Below are 23,366 nucleotides of genomic sequence, written 5' to 3' on the forward strand. Positions count from 1 at the left end.
TCACGTTGAAATAGGGATTTTAGTGTCAAACTTTAAAAAAGTCCTGAAGTAGCACCTCATCAACTCATTAACTTCAGAAATGTAGGCTTGCTGGAGTGTATCCAATTTAAGTAGTTTTTCTTTTTCAGGTAAAACAATGGAGGCTGAGTGAAAGAAAGCTAGCTAACATAATTACAGATAACCAGGGAGGGGAGAAGAATCTAGCCTAACAAACTTTATAGACTTTCCCAAACTAGCTTTTTAAGATACATTTTCAAATAATCACCCAAGTCGTATGTCTTCACTACAGAAAATTTGGAGAAGAAATTTTAAAAAGTCATACCGTAGGGAAAACTAGTGTTAACATTTTGCCATATTGCCTGCTAGATGACTTGACGCTGTACTAGAAAAGCATATATTTCTGTGTTTTATACTATAATATATAACTGTCTGAAATGGCTCAGGGTACGAAGACTTTATTATCTATTTTTATGAACACTTTTTAGTCAGCATGAGTCCTAGGGAAGAACTTCTCGATGGAGGAAATCCCAGCCTGGTTCCCCCAGGGCGGAGTGGGCAGGAACTTTGGAAATGACCAGCTTCCCTGATTCTTAGCCCTTCTGTTTTCCAGAGCTTTCTGCATATGTAGAGCAAACCTGTAGACGGACCTAATTGGGGGCTGTTCCTCACTTAGAACTGTGCTCTGTCCAAACTACCAACGCAGAGACTGGCGTATTATAGAGAGCTGTTCCCTTCGAAATGAACACTTTAATTTCTCTGTGCAGGCAGCCATTTGTTTGGGCCCCTGAAAATAGTAACAGTATGGTGAACTTGAATTTAAGAATATTTATTTTGGTGTCTGGGTAGTACAAGCTGCTTCCCCAGTTGCTGGGATGGACTGGGGTTGGGAGGGGGACATCAGTGTGCTTTTCTTTAAACTTGAATTCATCCTCAAGAAGAGAATCGTGAAAGTACAGTTAATGTTGCTTTTGCCTATAACTGAGCAACAGTTGGGTCTGACCTGTCCCAGAGCCATGTCTTACCCATAATTACCCAGGCTCCAAGGGAACAAGTTATTTTGGAAAGCATAACTTAGGATCAATCATATGTGAGGCTGTTGGGAGCCTTAAATGCTTACTTACCAGCAAGTCGTCAAAGGAATTCTCCACGGAGGTCGTGCCAGCTTGGGGGAGGCAGGTGTGACCCCACAAAACTCCCAGCCAGCGGCTAAATCAGGCTCTTGACCTCAGGAAATCTTTAAGTTCAGATGACCAGGCACCAATAGCTTTCATGTGGTTCTTTGAGCTTACCGTTTTTGTTTTTGTTTTTGTTTTTAATACTTTAGAGCAAAAATGACCAAAACTTTGATTCTGTAGAGATTTGATTTGGTTAGCGTATGCCTCCAATTGTTTAGGAAGTATCTGCATATTTCTAATCTTAACTTTTTTTTTCCCATTTAACAGTTAAAATGGGGAGTTTCATCAAGATCATTTAACTGTCCTTTAGAAGACAGAAGGCTGTAACTTTTTTTTTTTATAATTAAGATTTTGTTTCAAGCATTGCAAAACATCCCTTGGAATTAAAGGAGAGGTAGTTTGGATTGCAAACTAGTATTGGGAGTCAGTGGCTCACAGAAGTGTTTGATGTCCTTGCTAGGTTGCTTCTCTCTACCTTGAGGACTACAGAGATGCAGAGATGAGTAATTGCCCCTGAAAAATAAGAATTAGGAGAATGAGTAATAAGGACTCCTGTAAGTGGTAATAAAATGTTTGTAGGAAATTTCATGAGCTGGGAGGAAATTAACAGATGGAGGTACTTTAGCTTCTAGAGAAATGTAAGATTTTTTATGAAACAGAGAAAAGTGCTAAAGAATTCAACCCAAATCCAATATAATTTCTGGTGATCTGTATAAGAGGGAACACGGGGACGCACATTGGGTTTTAAATGAAAAAGGAATGCAGTAAGCTGAGACTTCAGACAGTTGTCATTTTCACAGGACAAGAGAAGCGTACTGTTATTAACATCAGCAAGTGATAGACTTCAGTTATTTTGGTATATCATTCTTTTTGTAAAATTTTTGCTCATGTCCTTTTTTATTTTTATTTTTTATTGAAGTATAGTTGATTTACAATGTTGTGTTAATTTCTGGTGTACAGCAAAGTGATTCAGTTATATATATATATATAACTTATAACTATATACTTCCATTATAGTTTATTACAAGATATTAAATATAGTTCCCTGTGCTATATAGTAGGACCTTGTCATTTATCTATTTTATATATATTAGTTTGTATCTGCTAATCCCAAACTCCTAATTTATCCCTCCCCCACCCCCTTTCCCCTTTGGTAACCATAAATTTGTTTTCTATGTGTATCATTCTTGTGCATTAATTACTATTTGTCTTCATCAAAATCAGTAAAATTTAGACCAGAATAGTGAATATTTTATTTTAGCACATGTGAATGTTGACCTCTTTTTAGAAGAAAGACTAAAACTATTAAAAGATAGTTCTTAAATAAAGGTAAAACCACGACTCTCATACAGGAAGAAAAATAAACACGTTAAAGATGTTATTTAACTTACTAATAAGAAAACTGGAGAGGTGTTCCAGCCAGTTCAAAAGAGAATCTGAAGAACAGTAACATTTATAGATTGGTAATATTGAAATTAATGTCCAAATGGTGGCAGATACTTTTCTGTGGGTGGAAGGAGGGTTGTCCCTGAACTGGACAGAATGCATTCCTTGTCTGTAGACAAGAACGACTTTGCATTGCTCTTCATCATCTTTGGCTTAGATAGATGAGCTGTAGAAGAGCATAAAAGTGATGCCGTAGACAATGCATAACTTTCCCTTTGGAGCTCAGATGCTTCCCAACATAAAGTACCTTATTTAGCTATTTCCTCTTTCCAAATTCCATAACTTTCCGTCGCATCCTTTCTGGAAGTTACAGAAGAGACTCCACATAGTAGGCAGGTCATTCCTTTTTTATTTATTTACTTATTTATTTTTAATTTGGTTGAGGCTGGGTCTTAGTTGTGGCAGGCGGGCTCCTTAGTTGCAGCACATGGGATCCTTAGTTGTGGCATGCGGGATCTTTAGTTGCAGCATGTGAACTCTTAGTTGCACCATGTGGGATCTAGTTCTCTGACCAGGGATTGGACCCAGGCCCTCTCCATTGGGAGTGTGGAGTCTTATCCACTGCTCCATCAGGGAAGTCCCAGACAGGTCATTCCTTAAACTGGAATTAGTCCAGTCTAGACTTGGCTTTGTTAAAAGAAACTGAAAAGCATTTTTGTCCCTTTAGGCAACCTCAAGGGTTTTTAGCACATTTCTTTATCTATTCTGAACATCCAGGGACTAAATGGAAGTCAGTCTTATGAGCCTGGTGATTGAAGTCTAAAATTCATGATGAAAACCAGACCTGATTAAGACTGTCTTTTCAGAGGCTGGGAGAGCCATCTTTAACCTCCCCACTTCAGTCATCCATCAGCCTGATTCTATTTTTAGGTCCCCTCAGCAGTAAGGTTGCCTTTTACTTTTTATGAGGTGTTTTTTGGGAAGCAAGATTACAGACTCCTCTTTTTTAACGTTTAAGGATTCTCTAGTTAAGTTTGACATGATGATGATAATTTTCAAAAGCCTGGAACTTGAGCAGATAGAGATTTTTAGCTCCACGGTGTTTTTTATTTTTTCAGTTTAAAAAATCTGATTGCTATCTTCTTTGATCTATCCCAGAAGGTCAAATAAGACGTTATTCAGCAAAAAGTTACTGAGTGCCACTAGGTCCCGGGCACTGTCTAGAACACAAAACAAAAATCCCAGCTTCTCTGTGTGGCACTTCACAGATATTTTTAGAATGTTCCAGGTGGTGGTGTCACCCACCAGGTATTTCTGAGAGGATTATTCCTGCTTCCCTACCAAGTCCTTAAAGAATTCTAAATGGTGAAAGCCCTACTTGAGTTGTTTGTAGGCTTTGATATTCCTTAATTAGAAATTGTTAGATATTCTCACATTGCCTAGAAAGAGATCCTGAATCCTGCTTGAAGGCAGTATTTGTTGGGGATGAATAAGTGGGAAAAGGCTGCCTCTGTTTTTTTCTTTTACTTTGTCTCTGAGTAATCAAATTTGTATTTATGAGTATTACTGTTACTCAAGTTAAAAGCAGTATGTTGTTGCTGTTGAGGCTCCAATTCATTTATGACTAAAATTGTCAAGTTTAAGCTTGAAGCATTAAAAATTTGAATGAGTGTTAGCTCTGTGTGTGTGAATACAGGTGTCCCTCCTGGGTGCTGATACAAAGGTGAATAAGGGAAGACTAGGGGCTACTGTGTTCATTTTGTGGTTCTTTGATTCATAATATGTATGCCTGCGGGCATGTAAAAGCCTGGGAAACCAGTTGTGGGCCTTCCATTTGCAATGGAATTTGTTTTTTTTTTTAATTTAATTTAATTTATTTTATTAAAAAAATTTTTTTGTTTGAGTTGGGTCTTCGTTGCAGTGCGCGGGCTTATTCTTGCAGTGGCTTCTCTTGTGGAGCACAGGCTTCAGTAGTTGTGGCACGCAGGCTGAGTAGTTGTGACTCACGGGCTCTAGAGTGCAGGTTCAGTAGTTGTGGTTCACGGGCCTAATTGCTCCACGGCATGTGGGATCTCCCCGGACCAGGGCTCGAGCCCATGTCCCCTGCATTGGCAGGCAGATTCTTAACCACTGTGCCACCAGGGAAGCCTGGAATTTGTCTTTTTACACGAGTTAATTTTAAAGTTCGTGGGCAAAATATTTTTACCCTCTATGTGCAAAAACGAGTGTTCTGAGCACCTTGTACCTTCAGGAAGTTAAGATATGCCAGTGGGTGTCCTTGGTTCTTTGAATGGTGGGGTGAGTACTTGTGATAAACCAGCAAAGATGGAGACCTGGCATGGTTCTGGGTTCTTGGATCACAGACCTCCTTGCATCCTTCTCTGTGTACAGCAGTAGGCTATGAAATGTGCTGAGTGACAGCATGTTTATGTTCAGTTATCAGAGATGGAATATCTCCTCTGTTCAAGTAGACATAAATTGTGACCATGGGCTGTCTTTATTTTTCTATGTGATGACTTACTTCTGTTTCCATTGTAAACACCTCAGGTTTCTTTGAATTGCCATCACCGACTGCTGGTTTTTTTGCGTGTGTTCCTGTAGCATTTATATTTGCAAAATATTTTCCAGTCCTTTACAATTCATCACACTTCCCAGCCAACTCGTCAAATTAGGTTCATGGTGCATTGCTTAGGGGAAGAAATAAGCCACATGATTAGCAGAGGCAAACTATTATATATAGGATGTATGAACAACAAGGTCCTACTGTAGAGAACAGGGAACTATATTTAATATCCTGTAATAAACCATAATGGAAAAGAATATGAAAAAGCATATATGTATAACTGAGTTACTTTGCTGTACAGCAGAAATTAACACTGTAAATCAACTGTACTTCAATAAAATGAAAAGAATACAGGATAAATCCAAAGAGAAACACGCCAAGACACATGTTAATCACACTATCAAAAATTAAATACACAGAAAAAATACTAAAAGCAGCAAGGGAAAAGCAACAAATAACATACAAGGCAATCTCCATAAGGTTAACAGCTGATCTTTCAGCAGAAACTCTGCAAGCCAGAAGGGTATGGCAGGACATATTTAAAATGATGAAAGGGAAAAACCTACAACCAAGATTACTCTACTCAGCAAGGATCTCATTCAGATTCGACGGAGAAATTAAAACCTTTACAGACAAGCAGAAGCTAAGAAAATTCAGCACCACCAAACCAGCTTTACAACAAATGCTAAAGGAACTTCTCTAGGCAGGAAACACAAGAGAAGGAAAAGACCTACAACCCAAAACAATTAAGAAAATGGGAATAGGAACATACATATCGATAATTACCTTAAATGTAAAAGGATTAAATGCTTCAACCAAAAGACATAGACTGGCTGAATGGATACAAAAACAAGACCCATATATATGCTTTCTATAAGAGACCCACTTCAGACCTAGGGACACATACAGACTGAAAGGGAGGGGATTGGAAAAAGATATTCCATGCAAATGGAAATCAAAAGAAAGCTGGAGTGGCAATTCTCATATCAGGCAAAATAGACTTTAAAATAAAGACTATTACAAGAGACAAAGAAGGACACTACATAATGATCAAGGAATCAATCCAAGAAGAAGATATAAGAATACTAAATATTTATGCACCCAACATAGGAGGACCTCAATACATAACAGCCACAAAAGGGGAAATTGACAGTAACACAATCATAGTAGGAGATTTAGCACCCCACTTTCACCAATGGACAGATCATCCAAACTGAAAATAAATAAGGAAACACAAGCTTTAAATGATACATTAAATAAGATGGACTTAATTGCTATTTATAGGACATTGCATCAGAAAACAACAGAATCCAATTTCCTCTGAAGTGCTCGTGGAACATTCTCCAAGATAGATCATATCTTGGGTCACAAATCAAGCCTTGGTAAATTTAAGAAAATTGAAATCATATCAAGGGACTTCCCTGGTGGCGCAGAGGTTAAGAATCTGCCTGCCAATGCAGGGGATACGGGTTCAAGCCCTGGTCTGGGAAGATCCCACATGCTATGGGGGAACTAAGCCCATGCGCCACAATTACTGAGCCTGTGCTCTAGAGCCTGTGAGCCATAACTACTGAGCCTGCTCGCCTAGAGCCTATGCTCCGCAACAAGAGAAGCCACTGCAATGAGAAACCCGTGCACCGCAACGAAGAGTAGCCCCCGCTCACTGCAACTAAAGAAAGCCCGCCCACAGCAACAAAGACTCAACACAGCCAAAAATGAATAATAAATAAATTAATTTAAAAAATCATATCAGGTATCTTTTCCATCCACAATGCTATGAGACTAGATATCAGTTACAGGAAGAAAGCTGTAAAAAATACAAACACATGGAGGCTAAACAATACACTACTAAATAACCAAGAGATCACTGAAGAAATCAAAGAGGAAATAAAAAAATACCTAGAAACAAATGACAGTGAAAGCACAACAACCCAAAACTGCAGCAAAAGCAGTTCTAAGAGGGGAGTTTATAGCAATACAATCATACCTCAAGAAACAAGGAAAATCTCAACAACCTAACCTTACACCTAAAGCAATTAGAGAAAGAAGAACAAAAACCCCCCCAAAGTTAGCAGAGGGAAAGAAATCATAAAGATCAGATCAGAAATAAATGAAAAAGAAATGAAGGACACAATAGTAAAGATGAATAAAACTAAAAGCTGGTTTTTTGAGAAGATAAAATTGATAAACCATTAGCCAGACTCAGAGAAGAAGAAAAGGGAAAAGACTCAAATCAACAGAATTAGAAATGAAAAAGGAGAAGTAACAACTGACACTGCAGAAATACAAAGGATCATGAGAGATTACTACAAGTAACTCTATGCCAGTAACTTGTACAACCTGGAAGAAATGGACAAATTCTTAGAAAAGCACAACCTTCTGAGAGTGAACCAGGAAGAAATAGGAAATATAAACAGACCAATCACAAGCACTGAAATTGAAACTGTGATTAAAAATCTTCCAGAAGCCCAGGATCAGATGGCTTCACAGGTAAATTCTCTCGAAACATTTAGAGGGGAGCTAACACCTATCCTTCTCAAACTCTTCCAAAATATAGCAGAGGGAGGAACACTCCCAAACTCATTCTACGAGGCCACCATCACTGTGATATCAAAACCAGACAAAGATGTCACAAAAAAAAACTACAGGCCAATATCACTGATGAACATAGATGCAAAAATCCTCAACAAAATACTAGCAAACAGAATCCAACAGCACAATAAAGGATCATACACCATGATCAAGTGGGGTTTATCCCAGAAATGCAAGGATTCTTCAATATATGCATATCAATCAACATGATACACCATATTAACAAATTGAAGGATAAAAACCATATGATCCTCTCAGTAGATGCAGAAAAAGCTTTCGACAAAATTCAACATCCATTTATGATAAAAACCCTTCAGAAAGTAGGCATAGAGGGAACTTACCTCAACATAATAAAGGCCATATATGACAAACCCACAGCCAATATCATTCCCAGTGGTGAAAAACTGAGAACATTTCCACTGAGATCAGGAACAAGATGAGGTTGCCCACTCGCACCACTATTATTCAACGTAGTTTTGGAAATTTTAGCTGCAGAAATCAGAGAAGAAAAAGAAATAAAAGGAATCCAAATTGGAAAAGAAGAAGTAAAACTGTCACTGTTTGCAGATGACATAATACTATACATAGAGAATCCTAAAGATGCTACCAGAAAACTACTAGAGCTAATCAACGAATTTGGTAAAGTAGCAGGATACAAAATTAATGCACAGAAATCTCTTGCATTCCTATACACTAATGATGAAAAATCTGAAAAAGAAACTAAGGAAATACTACCATTTACCACTGCAACAAAAAGAATAAAATACCTAGGAAGAAATCTACCTAAGGAGACAAAAGACCTGTATGCAGAAAACTATAAGACACTGATGAAAGAAATTAAAAAGGATACAAACAGATGGAGAGATATACCATGTTCTTGGGTTGGAAGAATCAACACTGTGAAAATGACTCTACTACCCAAAGCAATCTGCAGATTCAACACAATCCCTATTAAACTACCAATGGCATTTGTCACAGAAGTAGAACAAAAAATTTCACAACTTGTGTGGAAACACCAAAGACCCTGAATAGCCAAAGCAATCTTGAGAACGAAAAACAGAGCTGGAGGAATCAGGCTCCCTGACTTCAGACTATACTACAAAGCTACAGTAATCAAGACAGTATGGTACTGGCACAAAAATAGAAATATAGATCAGTGGATCAGGATAGAAAGCCCAGAGATAAACCCATGCACATATGGTCACCTTATCTTTGATAAAGGAGGCAAGAGTATACAATGGAGAAAAGACAGCCTCTTCCATAAGTGGTGCTGGGAAAACTGGACAGCTACATGTAAAAGAATGAACTCCCTAACACCATACACAAAAATAAACTCAGAATGGATTAAAGACTTAAATGTAAGGCAGACACTATAAAACTCTTAGAGGAAAACATAGGCAGAACACTCTATGACATAAATCACAGCAAGATCCTTTTTGACCCACCTCCTAGAGAAATGGAAATAAAAACAAAAATAAACAAATGGGACCTAAGGAAACTGAAAAGCTTTTGCACAGCAAAGGAAACCATAAACAAGACCAAAAGACAACCCTCAGAATGGGAGAAAATATTTGCAAAGGAAGCAACTGACAAAGGATTAATCTCCAAAATATACAAGCAGTTCATGCAGCTCATTATCAAAAAAACAAACAGCCCAATCCGAAAATGGGTAGAAGACCTAAACAGACATTTCTTCAAAGAAGATATACAGATTGCCAACAAACACATAAAAGGATGCTCAGCATCACTAATCATTAGAGACATGCAAATCAAAGCTACAATGAGGTATCACCTGACACCGGTCAGAATGGCCATCATCAAAAAATATACAAACAATAAATGCTGGAGAGGGTGTGGAGGAAAGGGAACCCTCTTGCACTGTTGGTGGGAATGTAAATTGATACAGCCTCTATGGAGAACAGTATGGAGGTTCCTTAAAAAACTACAAATAGAACTACCATATGACCCAGCAATCCCACTACTAGGTATATATCCTGAGTAAACTAATTCAAAATGAGTCAAGTACCACAATGTTCATTGCAGCACTATTTACAATAGCTAGGACATGGAAGCAACCTAAGTGTCCATCAACAGATGAATGGATAAAGGAGATGTGGCACATACATACAATGGAATATTACTGAGCCATAAAAAGAAACAAAATTGAGTTATTTGTAGTGAGGTGGATGGACCTAGAGTCTGTCATACAGAGTGAAGTGAGTCAGAAAGAGAAAAACAAATACCATATGCTAACACATATATACAGAATCAAAACAAAATAGGTTATGAAGAACCTAGGGGCAGGACAGGAATAAAGACACAGACGTAGAGAATGGACTTGAGGACACGGAGGGGGAAGGTTAAGCTGGGACAAAGTGAGAGTGGCATGGACATATATACACTACCAAACGTAAAATAGATAACTAGTGGGAAGCAGCTGCATAGCACAGGGAGATCAGCTCAGTGCTTTGTGACCACCTAGAGGGGTGGGATAGGGAGGGTGGGAGGGAGATGCAAGAGGGAGGAGATATGGGGATATATGTATATGTATAGCTGATTCACTTTGTTATATGGCAGAAACTAAACATTGTAAAGCAATTATAGTCCAATAAAGATGTTAAAAAAATTAAAAATAAAATGAAAAGAAAAGAAAAGGAAAGAAATAAGCCACAGGAGAGATGAGCTGACTTGCCCACACCAGACGCTGAGCTGGTCACAGAGCCAGGCTTCGGATTTTAGGGTCGCTGTTTTTTAGGGACTGCTAAACTGAGCTGTTGCATGCCATGTTATCCAGCAGGATCTTGGAGACTAAGCAGAGATTTGTGGGTGGAGGAGAAAGGGCTGCCCACCGTGTCGTTAGCTGCCTGGTTATGCCGGTTATGAGAACAGGAGGGCGCCAAATGGACTTCCGAGATATCTGGTAATTGATTGTAGCACATGCAGCATCCTTAGAAGGAACACTCTTCTACTTATGTGCTTCTTTTTTGTTTTTGCGGTACGCGGGCCTCTCACTGTTGTGGCCTCTCCTGTTGCGGAGCACAGGCTCCGGACACGCAGGCTCAGCGGCCATGGCTCACGGGCCCAGCCGCTCCACGGCATGTGGGATCTTCCCAGACCGGGGCACGAATCCATGTCCCCTGCATCGGCAGGCGGACTCTCAACCACTGCGCCACCAGGGAAGCCCCCGTACTTCTTGCTTTGATTTAATTTTTTAAATATCTGTAGTTGAGAAGTGTACTTGGGTGCTTGGTAACGTTGAAGGTTTGGAATGTTTTCAAGATCAGATGATTTTTCGGCGTTCACTGTGCTGAACAGTCTGTGACGACTGTTGAGTGACTGCTGGGCCCAGAGAACTATCCTAAGTTAGTATAAACTCCAGCAGAAGCACCTTTTTTTTTTTTGGCAATTTACATTAAAAAAATTATTAGGTGTTTTTTTAATTGAAGTATAGTTGATTTACAATGTTGTATTAATTACTGCTGAACAGTGAAGTGATTCAGTTATACATATATATTCTTTTCCATTATGGTTCCTCGTAGGATATTGAATATAATTCCCTGTGCTCTACAGTAGGACCTTGTTGTTTATCCATTCTATGTATAATAGCTTACGTCTGCTAATCCCAACCTCCCACTTCATCCCTCCTCCAACCCCCTCCCTCTTGGCAACCACCAGTCTGTTCTCTGTCTGTGATCCTGAGAAACACCTTTTAAATGTTTTTAAAGATGGTTGAGTGTCTGAATCTTTCAATTTAAGGTCATTCTGCTGATTTTTCTGATGTGATGCTGGAGTGGCCCATTTTTTCTGGGTGTTGTGGCATTGTCCAGGCTCACCCAGTGCTATTCCCCCTGTGATTTGTGGGTCAGGGTCTTTCTGGCTGAGGGGTGGTGAAGCTTTGTGGTGAACCAGCACATCTGCTTCTGCCAGCCACATGGTTTGCAGGAATTTCTGCCCTCTCAAAGGAGCGGCTCCCTGCCCTTCAGGAGGGTAGTGTGTCCTTTCTTAAATGCTGGATCTGCCCCCCTTCTCCCTTAACCGGATATTTTACAAAATGTGTGCATCTTTCTAGACACCTGCACCCCTGCCTTACTTTTTGAATATTTAAAAAGAATGAGGAAATGGATTAGGAGGCATCCTGGCAAATTGAGAATTTGTGAAGTGGAAAAGAAGACACTGTTATAATGATTATTGTAAATAGAAAAACAAATGGAGCATTTTTAGAAAATCAACTTAACGGAGCTGTGGTTTTCAACAGTTTTTCCTGGGAGGCTGTTCAGAACCTTTGTGATAATAGGTCATGTGGCCCGGCTGGCCTTTGCATTTCTTCTCCTCCTGATAACCTTTTGAATGGTTTCATTAAGTTGATCATGACAATTTTTTGGTAGCTGGGAAGGTGTCAGGACGTGAAGAACAAATAATTGCATGGTGTCAGAGTCAGAAATAGAATCCGAGTTCTGAGCCACAACTGTGCGCTGGACAGGGCTCCACCTGCCCTCCCTGCTCCCTTTCAGGGACCACTGCCCCTGCTCACCTGGGGCTCAGTTGTCCCACCCATAGGATGCAGGCCAGGAATCCCCATGCTAGCCACTTGATGTCTTTACTCTCTGAGAACAGTAAGTGATAAGCAAACTCAAAATTGTAGAACACTCTGATGGTGCCCCAAACCTGTTTAGACCTGATAGACAATGCTGTTTTTCTCTTTTTTTTGATGTATAGTTGATTTACAATGTTGTATTAATTTCTGCTGTATAGCAAAGTGATTCAGCTGCACACACACACACACACACATATATATATACATACTTTCTTTTTTATATTCTTTTCCATTGTGGTTTATCTCAGGATATTGAATATAGTTCCCTGTGCTAGACAGTAGGACCTTATCGTTAACCATTCTATATATAAAAGTTTGCATCTGCTAACCCCAGACTCCCAGTGACAATGCTGTTTATAATTAGTGGATTTAAAAGCTGAAAATTATTCAGGCTTGCCTATCCTGAGCTTCATGCTGCAGGCGCTGTCCAAACGTCCCAGCCCTCAGTAAACCCTGTTCTATTTTGTTCAGAAACGCCCAGTGGCTGTAGTGAGCCTCCATGTTAGGAAATGTGACCTCTAATTAGTATTTTATGCAGTTATTATGAAAATAAAAGCTGGTTAACAGTATAAAAGAAATTGATAGCTGTTGTGTTGCCAGATTTTTGTTCGGAGAAAATGGAATAGTAAATTGAACAGGGATAGTCTTATAGGAGGCAGCCCAACCCTAGAGCCTTATTGCTAGAAGAATTAATAATTAACTGATGGTATGAGATGGACTCAAACTCAGAGAACCGTGTCAGATTCAGGATTGATCTTTTTGCTTCTTATTTGTGTCTCCAGCTGATCACCTTTTCCAGGTAGAGATGCAAACTTGTGTTATTTAAACAATATATATAATCACAGATATTACTCGTTTTGATTAAAAGACCTTGTTTTCTCTTCTCTCTTTGAAATAGTCTACAATGTAGGTTGTTGTGTCTGTAGAATTAATTGACTTAATTAACTTAAAAAGAAACCAAATACAAATGCATAATGTTCAGTAACTCAAGCTTATCTCAATATTTCAGAGAGGACATAAGTGCTATTTTTTTTTTTTTTTTCTGCTCTGCACGGCATTGGGATCTAAGTTCCCTGACCAGGGATCAAACCCGCGTCCCCTGCAGTGGAAGCACAGAGTCCTAACCATTGGACCACCAGGGAAGTCCCTTTTTTTTTAATAAGTGCTTTTTTGCCGTTAAGCACATTGTATTGATTGTCATGGCATATAATTTAACTTTCAGAAAGACAGTGGTCTTAGGATTCCTATGGACTTGGGACTTTGCTAGTATGTTCTTCAAGGAAGAAGGTATGGCCTCTGAATGGGGGTAGCAATTCTTGCTAACAGATATTCCTGGAAAACTCCTCCAACTGACATTTTTCTTTCTTTTTCTTTTTTTAATTTTTATTTTATTTTGGAGTATAGTTGATTTACAATGTTGTGTTTCAGGTGTACAGCAAAGTGATTCAGTTATACGTATACATGTATCCATTCTTTTTCAGATTCTTTTCTCATATAGGTTATTACAGAATATTGAGTAGAGTTCCCTGTGCAATACAGTAGGTCCTTGTTGATTATCTATTTTATATATAGTAGTGTGTCTATGCTAATCCCAAACTCCTAATTTACCCCTCCCCCCAACCCTTCCTCTTTGGTAACCAGAAGTCTGTTCTCTATGTCTGTGAGTCTGTTTCTGTTTTGTAGATAAGTTCATTTGTATCATATTTTAGATTCCAGATATAAGTTATATGATATTTTTCTTTCTCTTTCTGACTTACTTCACTTAGTATGGTAATCTCTAGCTCCACCCATGTTGCTACAGATGGCATTATTTCATTCTCTTTTATGGCTGAGTAATATTCCATTGTATATATGTACCACATCTTCTTTATCCTTTATTCTGTTGCTGGACATTTAGGCTGCTTCCGTGTGTTGGTTATTCCAACTGACATTTTTCTCAACCACCATGTTTCAGGGATTGAGGAGCATTTTCTGGATCTCTAGATTATGTTCAGGAAGATAATGGGGCAGCGACCACTGATTGTTTGAGTATCCTTCAGACTTATCCCAGAAAAACATAATACTATAAGTCACAGGCACATGGCCTTAACCCCCAGGCCCTCTTCCTCTGCTCCCTGTGTTTGAAGAGTTTCAGTACCATGACTAGAGAGGGTCCTGTATAAGCAGGGAGACCAGTCTGCACCCACAGGACTGTCCATCCTGGCCAGTGACTCATGGGTTATGATTCTGTATGTTTCAGGAAGAAATGCTAATATTTGCTCCCATTGCCTAAGGAATATACAAAGTGAGACAGTGACTCCCATGCCTTTCCGTCTTTTCCTCTGTGACTTGAACACTCGTTCCCTTAGCTTTTTTTTTTTAATATATACATATTTATTTATTTATTTTTATTGAAGTATAATTGATTTACAATGGTGTGTTAATTTCAGGTATACAGCAGAGCGATTCAGTTATACATATATATCTATTTTTCAGATTATTTTCCCTTAGAGGTTATTACAAAATACTGAGTATAGTTCCCTGTGCTATATAATAGGTCCTTGTCAGTTATCTATCTTATATATAGTAGTGTGTATCTGTTAATCCCAAACTCCTAATTTATTCCTCCCCCCCACCGTTTCCCCTTTGGTAACCGTAAGTTTGTTTTCTATGTCTGTTAGTCTACTTCTGTTTGGTATATACATTTATTTGTATCACTTTTTATTTTTAGATTTTACATGTAAGCAATATCATGATATTTGTCTTTCTCTGTCTGGCTTACTTCACTTAGTATGATCATCTCTAGGTCCATCATTCCCTTACCTTTGTCGTGAGCGTCTTTGAAGGGTGAGAAGGACTGGAAGCATCAGCCTTTCCTGTCTGCAGGTAGACGGTTCATGCTTTCCCATCTTGGTTCTCTTTGTGTGGCTCTGAGAGGTTTTTTTATGTGCTTGTTTTCAAGATGCAAAAAGTGTATGTATTTATCACTAGGTGAACAGGGGCAGGGAAGAAGCTCTTCTCTAGGAGAGAGGTAGAGGAAGATTTGAGTTGGAAGCAAGGGAGGAGGTTGGAGGACCTCAGATGTGATGAGGCAGCTTCTGAGGTGAGCTTTGGGCTGGGGAGACGTTGGCCTCTTTCCTTGAGGGTCTCTATCTGGTTTGTAACACCATGTCTTTTAAGAAAGGACACCTGCCTTCCTAATCTGGTTTGAACCAAGGAGCCTCCCTCCAAAACCACATGGACCTACATTGGTTCCATTTCAGTTCTCCCAGATTTAGTTCACAGGGACCTTAAAGAGGCATGTTGCCATCAGAGAGCAAGAAAATCCACAAAGAAGTCTTTTTTTTTTTAATTTTATTTTTGGCTGCACTGGGTCTTCATTGCTGCGCGCGGGCTTTCTCTAGTTGTGGCGAGCGGGGGCTACTCTTCGTTGCGGTGTGAGGGCTTCTCATTGCAGTGGCTTCTCTTGTTGTGGAGCATGGGCTCTAGAGCACAGGCTCAGTAGTTGTGGAGCACAGGCTTAGTTGTTCCGCGGCATGTGGGATTTTCCCGAACCAGGGCTTGAACCCGTGTCCCCTGCGTTGGCAGGCGGATTCCCAACCACTGCGCCACCAGGGAAGTCCCCACAAAGAAATCTTTTAGGTACCATATGTGGGATTTTGTTGCTGCTGTGGTGGATTTTGTTTTTATCTCCTCCACGATTAGTGGGATTTTCACAGAAGCGGAGGACAATGGGGAAGGTGTAGGAACAGTCTCTGTAGGCCATGGTAATGGAAACTGTAAATAGAATGAAAATTAAACAGTCTAATAAAGCTTAAAATTCCTTTTCAGAGTGCACTGGCCTCTTGGCAAGCTATTATCACAGAGCCTTGGGGTCCTTTTTCACATTTGAGTTGGTTAGTCATCACCTTTATTGGCTCTTTGGAATACTCATTAAAGAAAGCGAAACTTCATTAGGCTTAACTGACAAAATTGACCTGGTAGATTCAGTTCATTCTCTGGATTTGCACAACTGAAAAATTACCTGTGGTAAGTTACCTTCATCGCATGCATGCCTAGAAAAAGGCGGTATCCAGGGGCTTCCCTGATGGCACTGTGGTTGAGAGTCTGCCTGCCGATGCAGGGGACACGGGTTCGTGCCCTGGTCCCGGAGGATCCCACATGCCGCGGAGCGGCTGGGCCCGTGAGCCATGGCCGCTGAGCCTGCGCGTCTGGAGCCTGTGCTCCGCAGCGGGAGAGGCCACAACAGTGAGAGGCCCATGTACCGCAAGAAAAAAAAAAAAAAAAAAAAGGTGGTATCCAGCAGATGTTCACAGTGTTCCATAGTGGGGGTCAGGAAACCTGCATTGATTTCATGAAAAGCTTTGGGGTTCTATCCAGAAGTGCTTCTGATACTTATATTATGAAGGGACTTAAATAACATGGTAATAAGTTAAGGTAATTTATACCAGCAATATTTGCCCATTTTTAATTAGAGTATAGATAAAGAAAACTAAATAAATATTTTATATCATTATAATTTTTTCTCTGTCAGTTCCATAACCCACTGTTCTCTTGTGCCTTCCCCAAAAGGTTAGGTATATGGTTAGTCTTGGTATTGTGAAAAAAAGAAAAACAAACAGAAAACCTTTAAAGTAGTTTTGCTTGCTGAAAATGGGGCCTGGGAAGTTTTTCACTGTATGAACTTACTTATCTGGAAGCAACCTAAATGTCCATCCAAGGAGCTGGTTAGAAAATAAAGTATGGTATAGTCACGACAGTGGAATACTATGCAGCCATAAAAAGGAATGCTCTTTGCTGATATTGAATGACCCTAGGTTATAGTTTTCTTAAAAAATATAAAAAAGCCAGGTGCAGAACAATGTGTATATTATGATTTGTGTTAAAGGGATAGAAAAAAGATGTGTGTGCCTTTGTGTTTACGTATGTATAGAATATTGTTGAAGAGAAACACAAGACACTGAATCTCTTTGTTGTTCCCTCTGGGGAAAGGAACTCAGTGGCTGGGAACAGGAGTGAGAGGGAGGCTTTCCACTGTATGCCTTTTTGTACCACTTGAATTTTGAACCCAGGTAATAATAGACTCTTGTTAATAATCTTAGCTTCAAAAAACAAAATTTGATTATGTATAGTAGCACTGTCCAATAGGACTCTCTGTGATGCTGGAAGTGTTCCATACACATCTGCACCATCCAGTACAGATGTGCTTGTACACATGTGGCTTTCGAACACTCTGAAAGATGGCTTGTACAGCTGGGAAACTAAAATTTTAATTTCCTTTCATTTTAATTAATTACATTTAAATAGCCAATTATGGTTACTGGCTACCATATTGATTGGGTGCAGACCTAGAGTATATGACTTAGAGTATCTCTTCTGTTTAGACCTGACTAAAGTTTAGATGTGTTTTAGGAGAAATAACTATTAGTTTCAGCTCTCACAATAACATTTATTATTGGAAATCCAAGAAAATACCTACATTTTATTTTTGTCCTAGAATTTAATTCCATCACATATTTCTTTTTCTTAAATTTATTTTATTGAAGTACAGTTGATTTACAGTGTTGTGTTTATTTCTGCTGTACAGGAAAGTGATTCAGTTATACATCTGTATTCATTCTTTTTCATGTTCTTTTCCATTATGGTATATCACAGAATATTGAATATAGTTCCCTGTGCCATACAGTAGGATCTTTTTTTTAACATCTTTATTGGAGTATAATTGCTTTACAATGGTGTATTAGTTTCTGCTTTATAACAAAGTGAATCTGCTATACGTATACATATATCCCCATATCCCCTCCCTTTTGCGTCTCCCTCCCACCCTCCCTGTCTCACCCTTCTAGATGGTCACAAAGCACCGAGCTGATCTCCCTGTGCTATGCGGCTGCTTCCCACTAGCTATCTCTTTTACGTTTGGTAGTGTATATATGTCCATGCTACTCTCTCACTTCATCCAGAGTAGGACCTTGTTCTTTATCCATTCTCTATATAATAGTTTGCATCTGCTAACCCCAAACTCCCAATCCATCCCCAGCTCCCTTCCCCCTTGACAACCAGAAGTCTGTTATCTGTATCTGTGAGTCTCTTTCTGTTTTGTAGATCAGTTCATTTGTGTCCTATTTTAGATTCCACATATAAGTGATATCATATGGTATTTGCCTTTCTCTTTCTGACTTACTTCACTTAGTATGATCATCTCTAGGTCCATCCATGTTGCTGCAAATACCATCACATATTTCTTGAAATAAGTGCCCATCAGTCAGATTTGAAAATCCTTTTTATTACCCAGAAAAATCATTTTTATGGAAAACTGTCTCTTTTTGTAGTCTTACTTGGAGAAACTCTATTTTTGAGAGGTTCATTTTTTATCTATAACACAAACCCCGTTTGTCTGTCTCTCTGCAGCGTAATGTGCCGGCACTTTGTTCCGGAGCCCAGCAGCTGTTGTGTGACAAGGGCACAGTTTGCATTCTTAGCCAGCAGCTGCCAGAAGCATTTCTAATCTGGTTTTGGCAGGAAATAGTGCATAAGTGGAAACCAAGTTAAAAGAAGTTTGAAAAATAAACAATGACTTTGGATGCCACTTAGTATATAGTTCATCCTTCTGCTTAATATTGCCCTAGTCATCTGTTAACATGACTGGCCTCTGAACCCTTCCAGGGCAGGGCTGTATCTAATTGTCTTTGAAATCCGAGGTCTAGCCCAGGACCTGGAATATGTCAGTAGGAGTTCATTATTATTGCTACTACTACTACTATTGTTATTAATGATTGACTATAATGCAAATTTGTTTAATTGGTTCAGTTACTAGCTTAAAACTGTTGTTCATCCAGGATAAACTAGTTGTAGACAATTAGTGGTTATGGGTCCTTCTTCTCTTCCCCTTTCTACTGCACAATGCCGCCCACCCTCTGCTCTAAAGTACGACATTTTGAACATTCTTTAAGCATAATTTATTCATCCATTCTGCAAGCACGCTGATTTCTGTTGTATGCAGGGAATAAGCATATCCTAATTTCCTACAGAATAAGAGGTTTTCAGAAGGCAAAGGCATAGGTGTAAACATAGTATCTTTTTAAACTTTTTTTATTCTTTTTTAATTGAAGTATAGTTGATTTACAATGTTGTGTTAGTTTCAGGTATACAGCACAGTGATTCAGTTATATATATATATTATATACATATATATAATATATATATATTCTTTTTTAGATTCTTTTCCCTTATAGGTTATTATAAAATATTGAGTGTAGTTCCCTGTGCTATACAGTAGGTCCTTGTTGGTTATCTATTTTATATATAGTAGTGTGTATATGTTAATCCCAAATGTGTTACCTTTCTAAACTGAAGGCAAAAATTCTTCAGGTGGTTAGACCCCATAAATGATTTTTTTTTTTGTCTCTAAAGAGGAAAGTTTATTAAAATCTTACCTTCAGGCCTCAAATCATGCTTTCCATCCAATTCGGTCTGCTTTCTCTCAAAGGTCCAAGATGCCCCAGCCTCCTGTTCTCCCCAGGATGTGTAAGATGTCAGGCCTGGTCCATGTGGAGGGGCTCTGAGTGCTGACGGGGCTGTGCTCAGCACTGTTTGCTTCTCGTTGCAGACCTTCACTGCCTGGTGTAACTCCCACCTCAGGAAAGCTGGCACTCAGATCGAGAACATCGAGGAAGACTTCCGGAATGGCCTTAAGCTCATGCTGCTTTTGGAAGTCATCTCAGGTGAGTCTTAAACATTTTTCATACGTGTTATACCCAATCTTACACGTACTTCTATGTCCAAGCAGTAGATACGCATCTGTTTTGTTTTTTTTTTTAAAAAAAAAAAAAGCTCCCTTTGAACCTGGCTGGGGGAGATGGTATTATTGGCAAAGCAAACCTTTCCAAAGAGCAGTCTGCCTGGAGTTATTTTTCTGTTCTAAAAAAGGAGTGAATTCTGTTGAAAATTGACTTATTAAAATCATGTTTCTACCACCGACTTCGAAACAGAATAAGAGAAGAGAAAATGACATTTATATGACTGCCCACCAGGCTGCCCTCTCCACTAAGTCCAGCTAGTATGTAGTACAGAAATTGTCTTTCACGCCAAAGACCAGTGTACATGTTGGCTTAACTCTGAAAACAGGAGTTAAAGTCCCTGAGGGGTTATCCTTTGCCCTGAATTTCAGCTGGCTGGTTTAGACTTTGGACTGGAGAGTGGATCAGGCTTAATTAAAGAGGTGTGAGTGGGAAGGATGAAGGCAGGGTGGCCCTGATCCAGGTGTCTTCGTAACTCCACATCTGAGATGAGCCCTGTGATTTGAACAAAGCTCCCTGACTTTCTCCCACAGCTGGTCAGCACCTCTGAATGCGGCAGGGGCACCAACCAGCTTCTTTCTTACTCATTCGTACTTTGGCTCAAAGACCAAACCGGACTCTCCCAGCAAATCTGAAAAGCATATGGCCTTAATAGCACAGCTCCCCTCTGGTCCATTTGACCTTGAAAGTACTGTGATTTACAGAAACCGGGAACACATAAGGAACAGTCAAATAATGATTCCCATTTAAGGAGGGCACGGACTCTGAATTTTGGCATCTTGATTCTGCATCAAGGGTCTCCTTTCTCTGTGTCTACACGACTCTTTCTTCATCCAACAGGGGAAAGGCTGCCCAAACCTGACCGAGGAAAAATGCGATTCCACAAAATCGCTAACGTCAACAAAGCCTTGGATTACATAGCCAGCAAAGGCGTGAAGCTGGTGTCCATCGGGGCGGAAGGTAAATGGGGTGTGATGGGAATGACCCTGACCGCGCACAGACCTCCCCATGGGGCAGTGGGCCTGCAGCTGGATGCCTGCTTCCTTCCCCCCATCTGCTGTGTCAGCCTCTCTTGCCAGGCTCCCCGCAGGCACCATGAATGGGAGACAAGGCTCTAGGATCATTTGTACAGAATAGAGTCAAGGGAGTTCCCTGGTGGTCCAGCGGTTAAGACTCTGAGCTTCCACTGCAGGGGCCGCAGGTTCAATCCCTGGTTGGGGAACTAAGATCACACATGCTGCATGGTGTGGCCAAAAATAAAAAAAAAAGGAGTCAAATATGATGCTGTCTTTTTCAAACTGATAATCCAAATGAGAAAGAACTTGTACATCCCAGTGACTCTTAATAAGAACTAGTAGGAAGGATCTCCATTCTCTGTGGGAGATTGGGAGTCCTGGTGAGTCTGGCAGGAGCTGAGACTGCCCTGCCTCTCATTCTATACAACTGAGCCCGAGAACCTGCCAACTGGGGAGCTCGGGAAGAGGGATCTGGGTAAAGATGACCCAGTGTTCTCTGTTTGATTATTTAGAACCTTGGCTCATCTAGTCTTTAACCCTTGGAAACCCCTGGGTTGTTTTCAGTGACTTTGCATATTCAAGCTTTGTGTTCATTATTAATTCACAACTCATTTAAACTGTAGACATTTGATTATGAATACCACATTTATAACTAGACACGCTGCGACACTTACAAAAACAGAAACTGGTCTTTCCATGTGTATATCTTCCAGTAGCTCTGAAGTCAAAACTTTACAGGAGACTCATAACTTACAGGAAAACTTTATGTGCTGATTATGTTATCTTTACCCTCATTTGTTGCTGTTTTTTCTTACCTAAAGAAATTGTTGATGGCAACGTGAAGATGACGCTGGGTATGATCTGGACCATCATCCTGCGCTTTGCTATTCAGGATATTTCCGTTGAAGGTAAAGGACAGGGTTAAAAACCTGATCGTATTAAGATACTTAGCGTAATTTGTAAATTGAGCTGATGAAGTTGAATTTGGATAAGCTTTTGTAAAATTGAACAGTCACTGACAGGATTGAATGAAAGATACGCGACTTGGGTTTTCACAAATAATCTATTTGTATGAAAAAAAGACCCCAGCAATGCTGCTTCATTCATGGGGGTGGAATCATTTTGGAAAAGATGAGTACATGTTCAGAACAGAAGTCGCTTTTTAAAATGAGCATTTTTTGAGCTTCTTTATTGCTTATTATACTAGTAGGTTCATGACTATAACAGTTCTTTAGACTATTATATCTTGAAACGCTTTCCTTCAAGTGCTGAAAGATAATCGATTGAAATCTGTTTGTTCATTTGTTCTTTCTTTTTTTCTCTCTCTCCCCTCCCTCTCTGCCCCCCCCCCCTTTTTTAAACAAAATCTCTATTGTAATTGTGTCTTTTGGCCCAATAACTGTTCCATCATTGTAACATAACCCTAATCCTCGGCACTGCCACTGAAGATGCAGATCTTTAGTCTTTTACGCCCACTGAACTCCAAAACATTTTGATGAATTCAGCACTGTCAAAAGTGTCAAATTGACATTCTTAAAATTAGAACTTGGCCTATTTAGCACTCAAATCACAAAAGGTATAGCTGCAGAACATACTTAGGACTTCCCTGGTGGCACAGTGGTTAAGACTCTGCGCTCCCAATGCAGGGGGCCTGGGTTCGTTCCCTGGTCAGGGAACTAGATCCTACATGCATGCTGCAACTAAGAGTTCGCATGCCACAACTAAGACCCAGCACAGCCAAATAAATAAATAAATATGAAAAAAAAAAAAAAAGAACGTACTTAAGGGTGGTCTGACTTGTCCAACCAGGCAGTCTCCTCTAACTTTGTCACCTAGAAGGCAACCACGCACCCAAATGGTCAGGGCTGGGAGCGTGGTTCATAATTCTCCTCAAATTCAGGAGTTTACTTATGCCCTCTAAAAATCAAACTAAGATATAATGATGTTAAAACCTCAAGAATTCAGGCTCAGGAATAACAGCCAACTCGAATTTATGAAGAGTCTGAATTTGAAAACTTTCATACAATGTACTCTTATTAAAGTACATTTCTTTCATGCTAGTGAAAATAATAATCTGCTTTTTAAAAATTCCTGCTTTGGGCCTCCCTGGTGGCGCAGTGGTTGAGAGTCCGCCTGCCGATGCAGGGGATACGGGTTTGTGCCCCGGTCTGGGAGGATCCCATATGCCGCGGAGCGGCTGGGCCCGTGAGCCATGGCCGCTGGGCCTGCGCATCCGGAGCCTGTGCTCCGCAACGGGAGAGGCCA

The 23,366-nt window shown here is 39.8% G+C and overlaps 1 protein-coding gene across 4 annotated transcripts in view; it reads left to right on the forward strand.

The window, feature by feature from the left end:
- Positions 1-23,366, forward strand: part of ACTN2 (actinin alpha 2) — a 78,984-nt gene that overhangs the window by 14,491 nt on the left and 41,127 nt on the right. For 2 of the 4 annotated variants that reach the window (XM_081249376.1, XM_081249381.1), the window contains exons 2-4: positions 19,896-20,010; positions 20,926-21,045; positions 21,923-22,009. In XM_081249376.1, coding sequence (XP_081105502.1) covers positions 19,896-20,010; positions 20,926-21,045; positions 21,923-22,009 — 322 coding nt within the window. Of the gene's footprint in view, positions 1-19,895; positions 20,011-20,925; positions 21,046-21,922; positions 22,010-23,366 lie in introns of those variants that run through there. The other 2 variants (XM_081249378.1, XM_081249379.1) reach the window with 2 other exon arrangements.

Source organism: Mesoplodon bidens, assembly GCF_964165515.1.
Source record: "Mesoplodon bidens genome assembly, chromosome: 1".
Lineage (NCBI taxonomy): Eukaryota > Metazoa > Chordata > Mammalia > Artiodactyla > Ziphiidae > Mesoplodon > Mesoplodon bidens.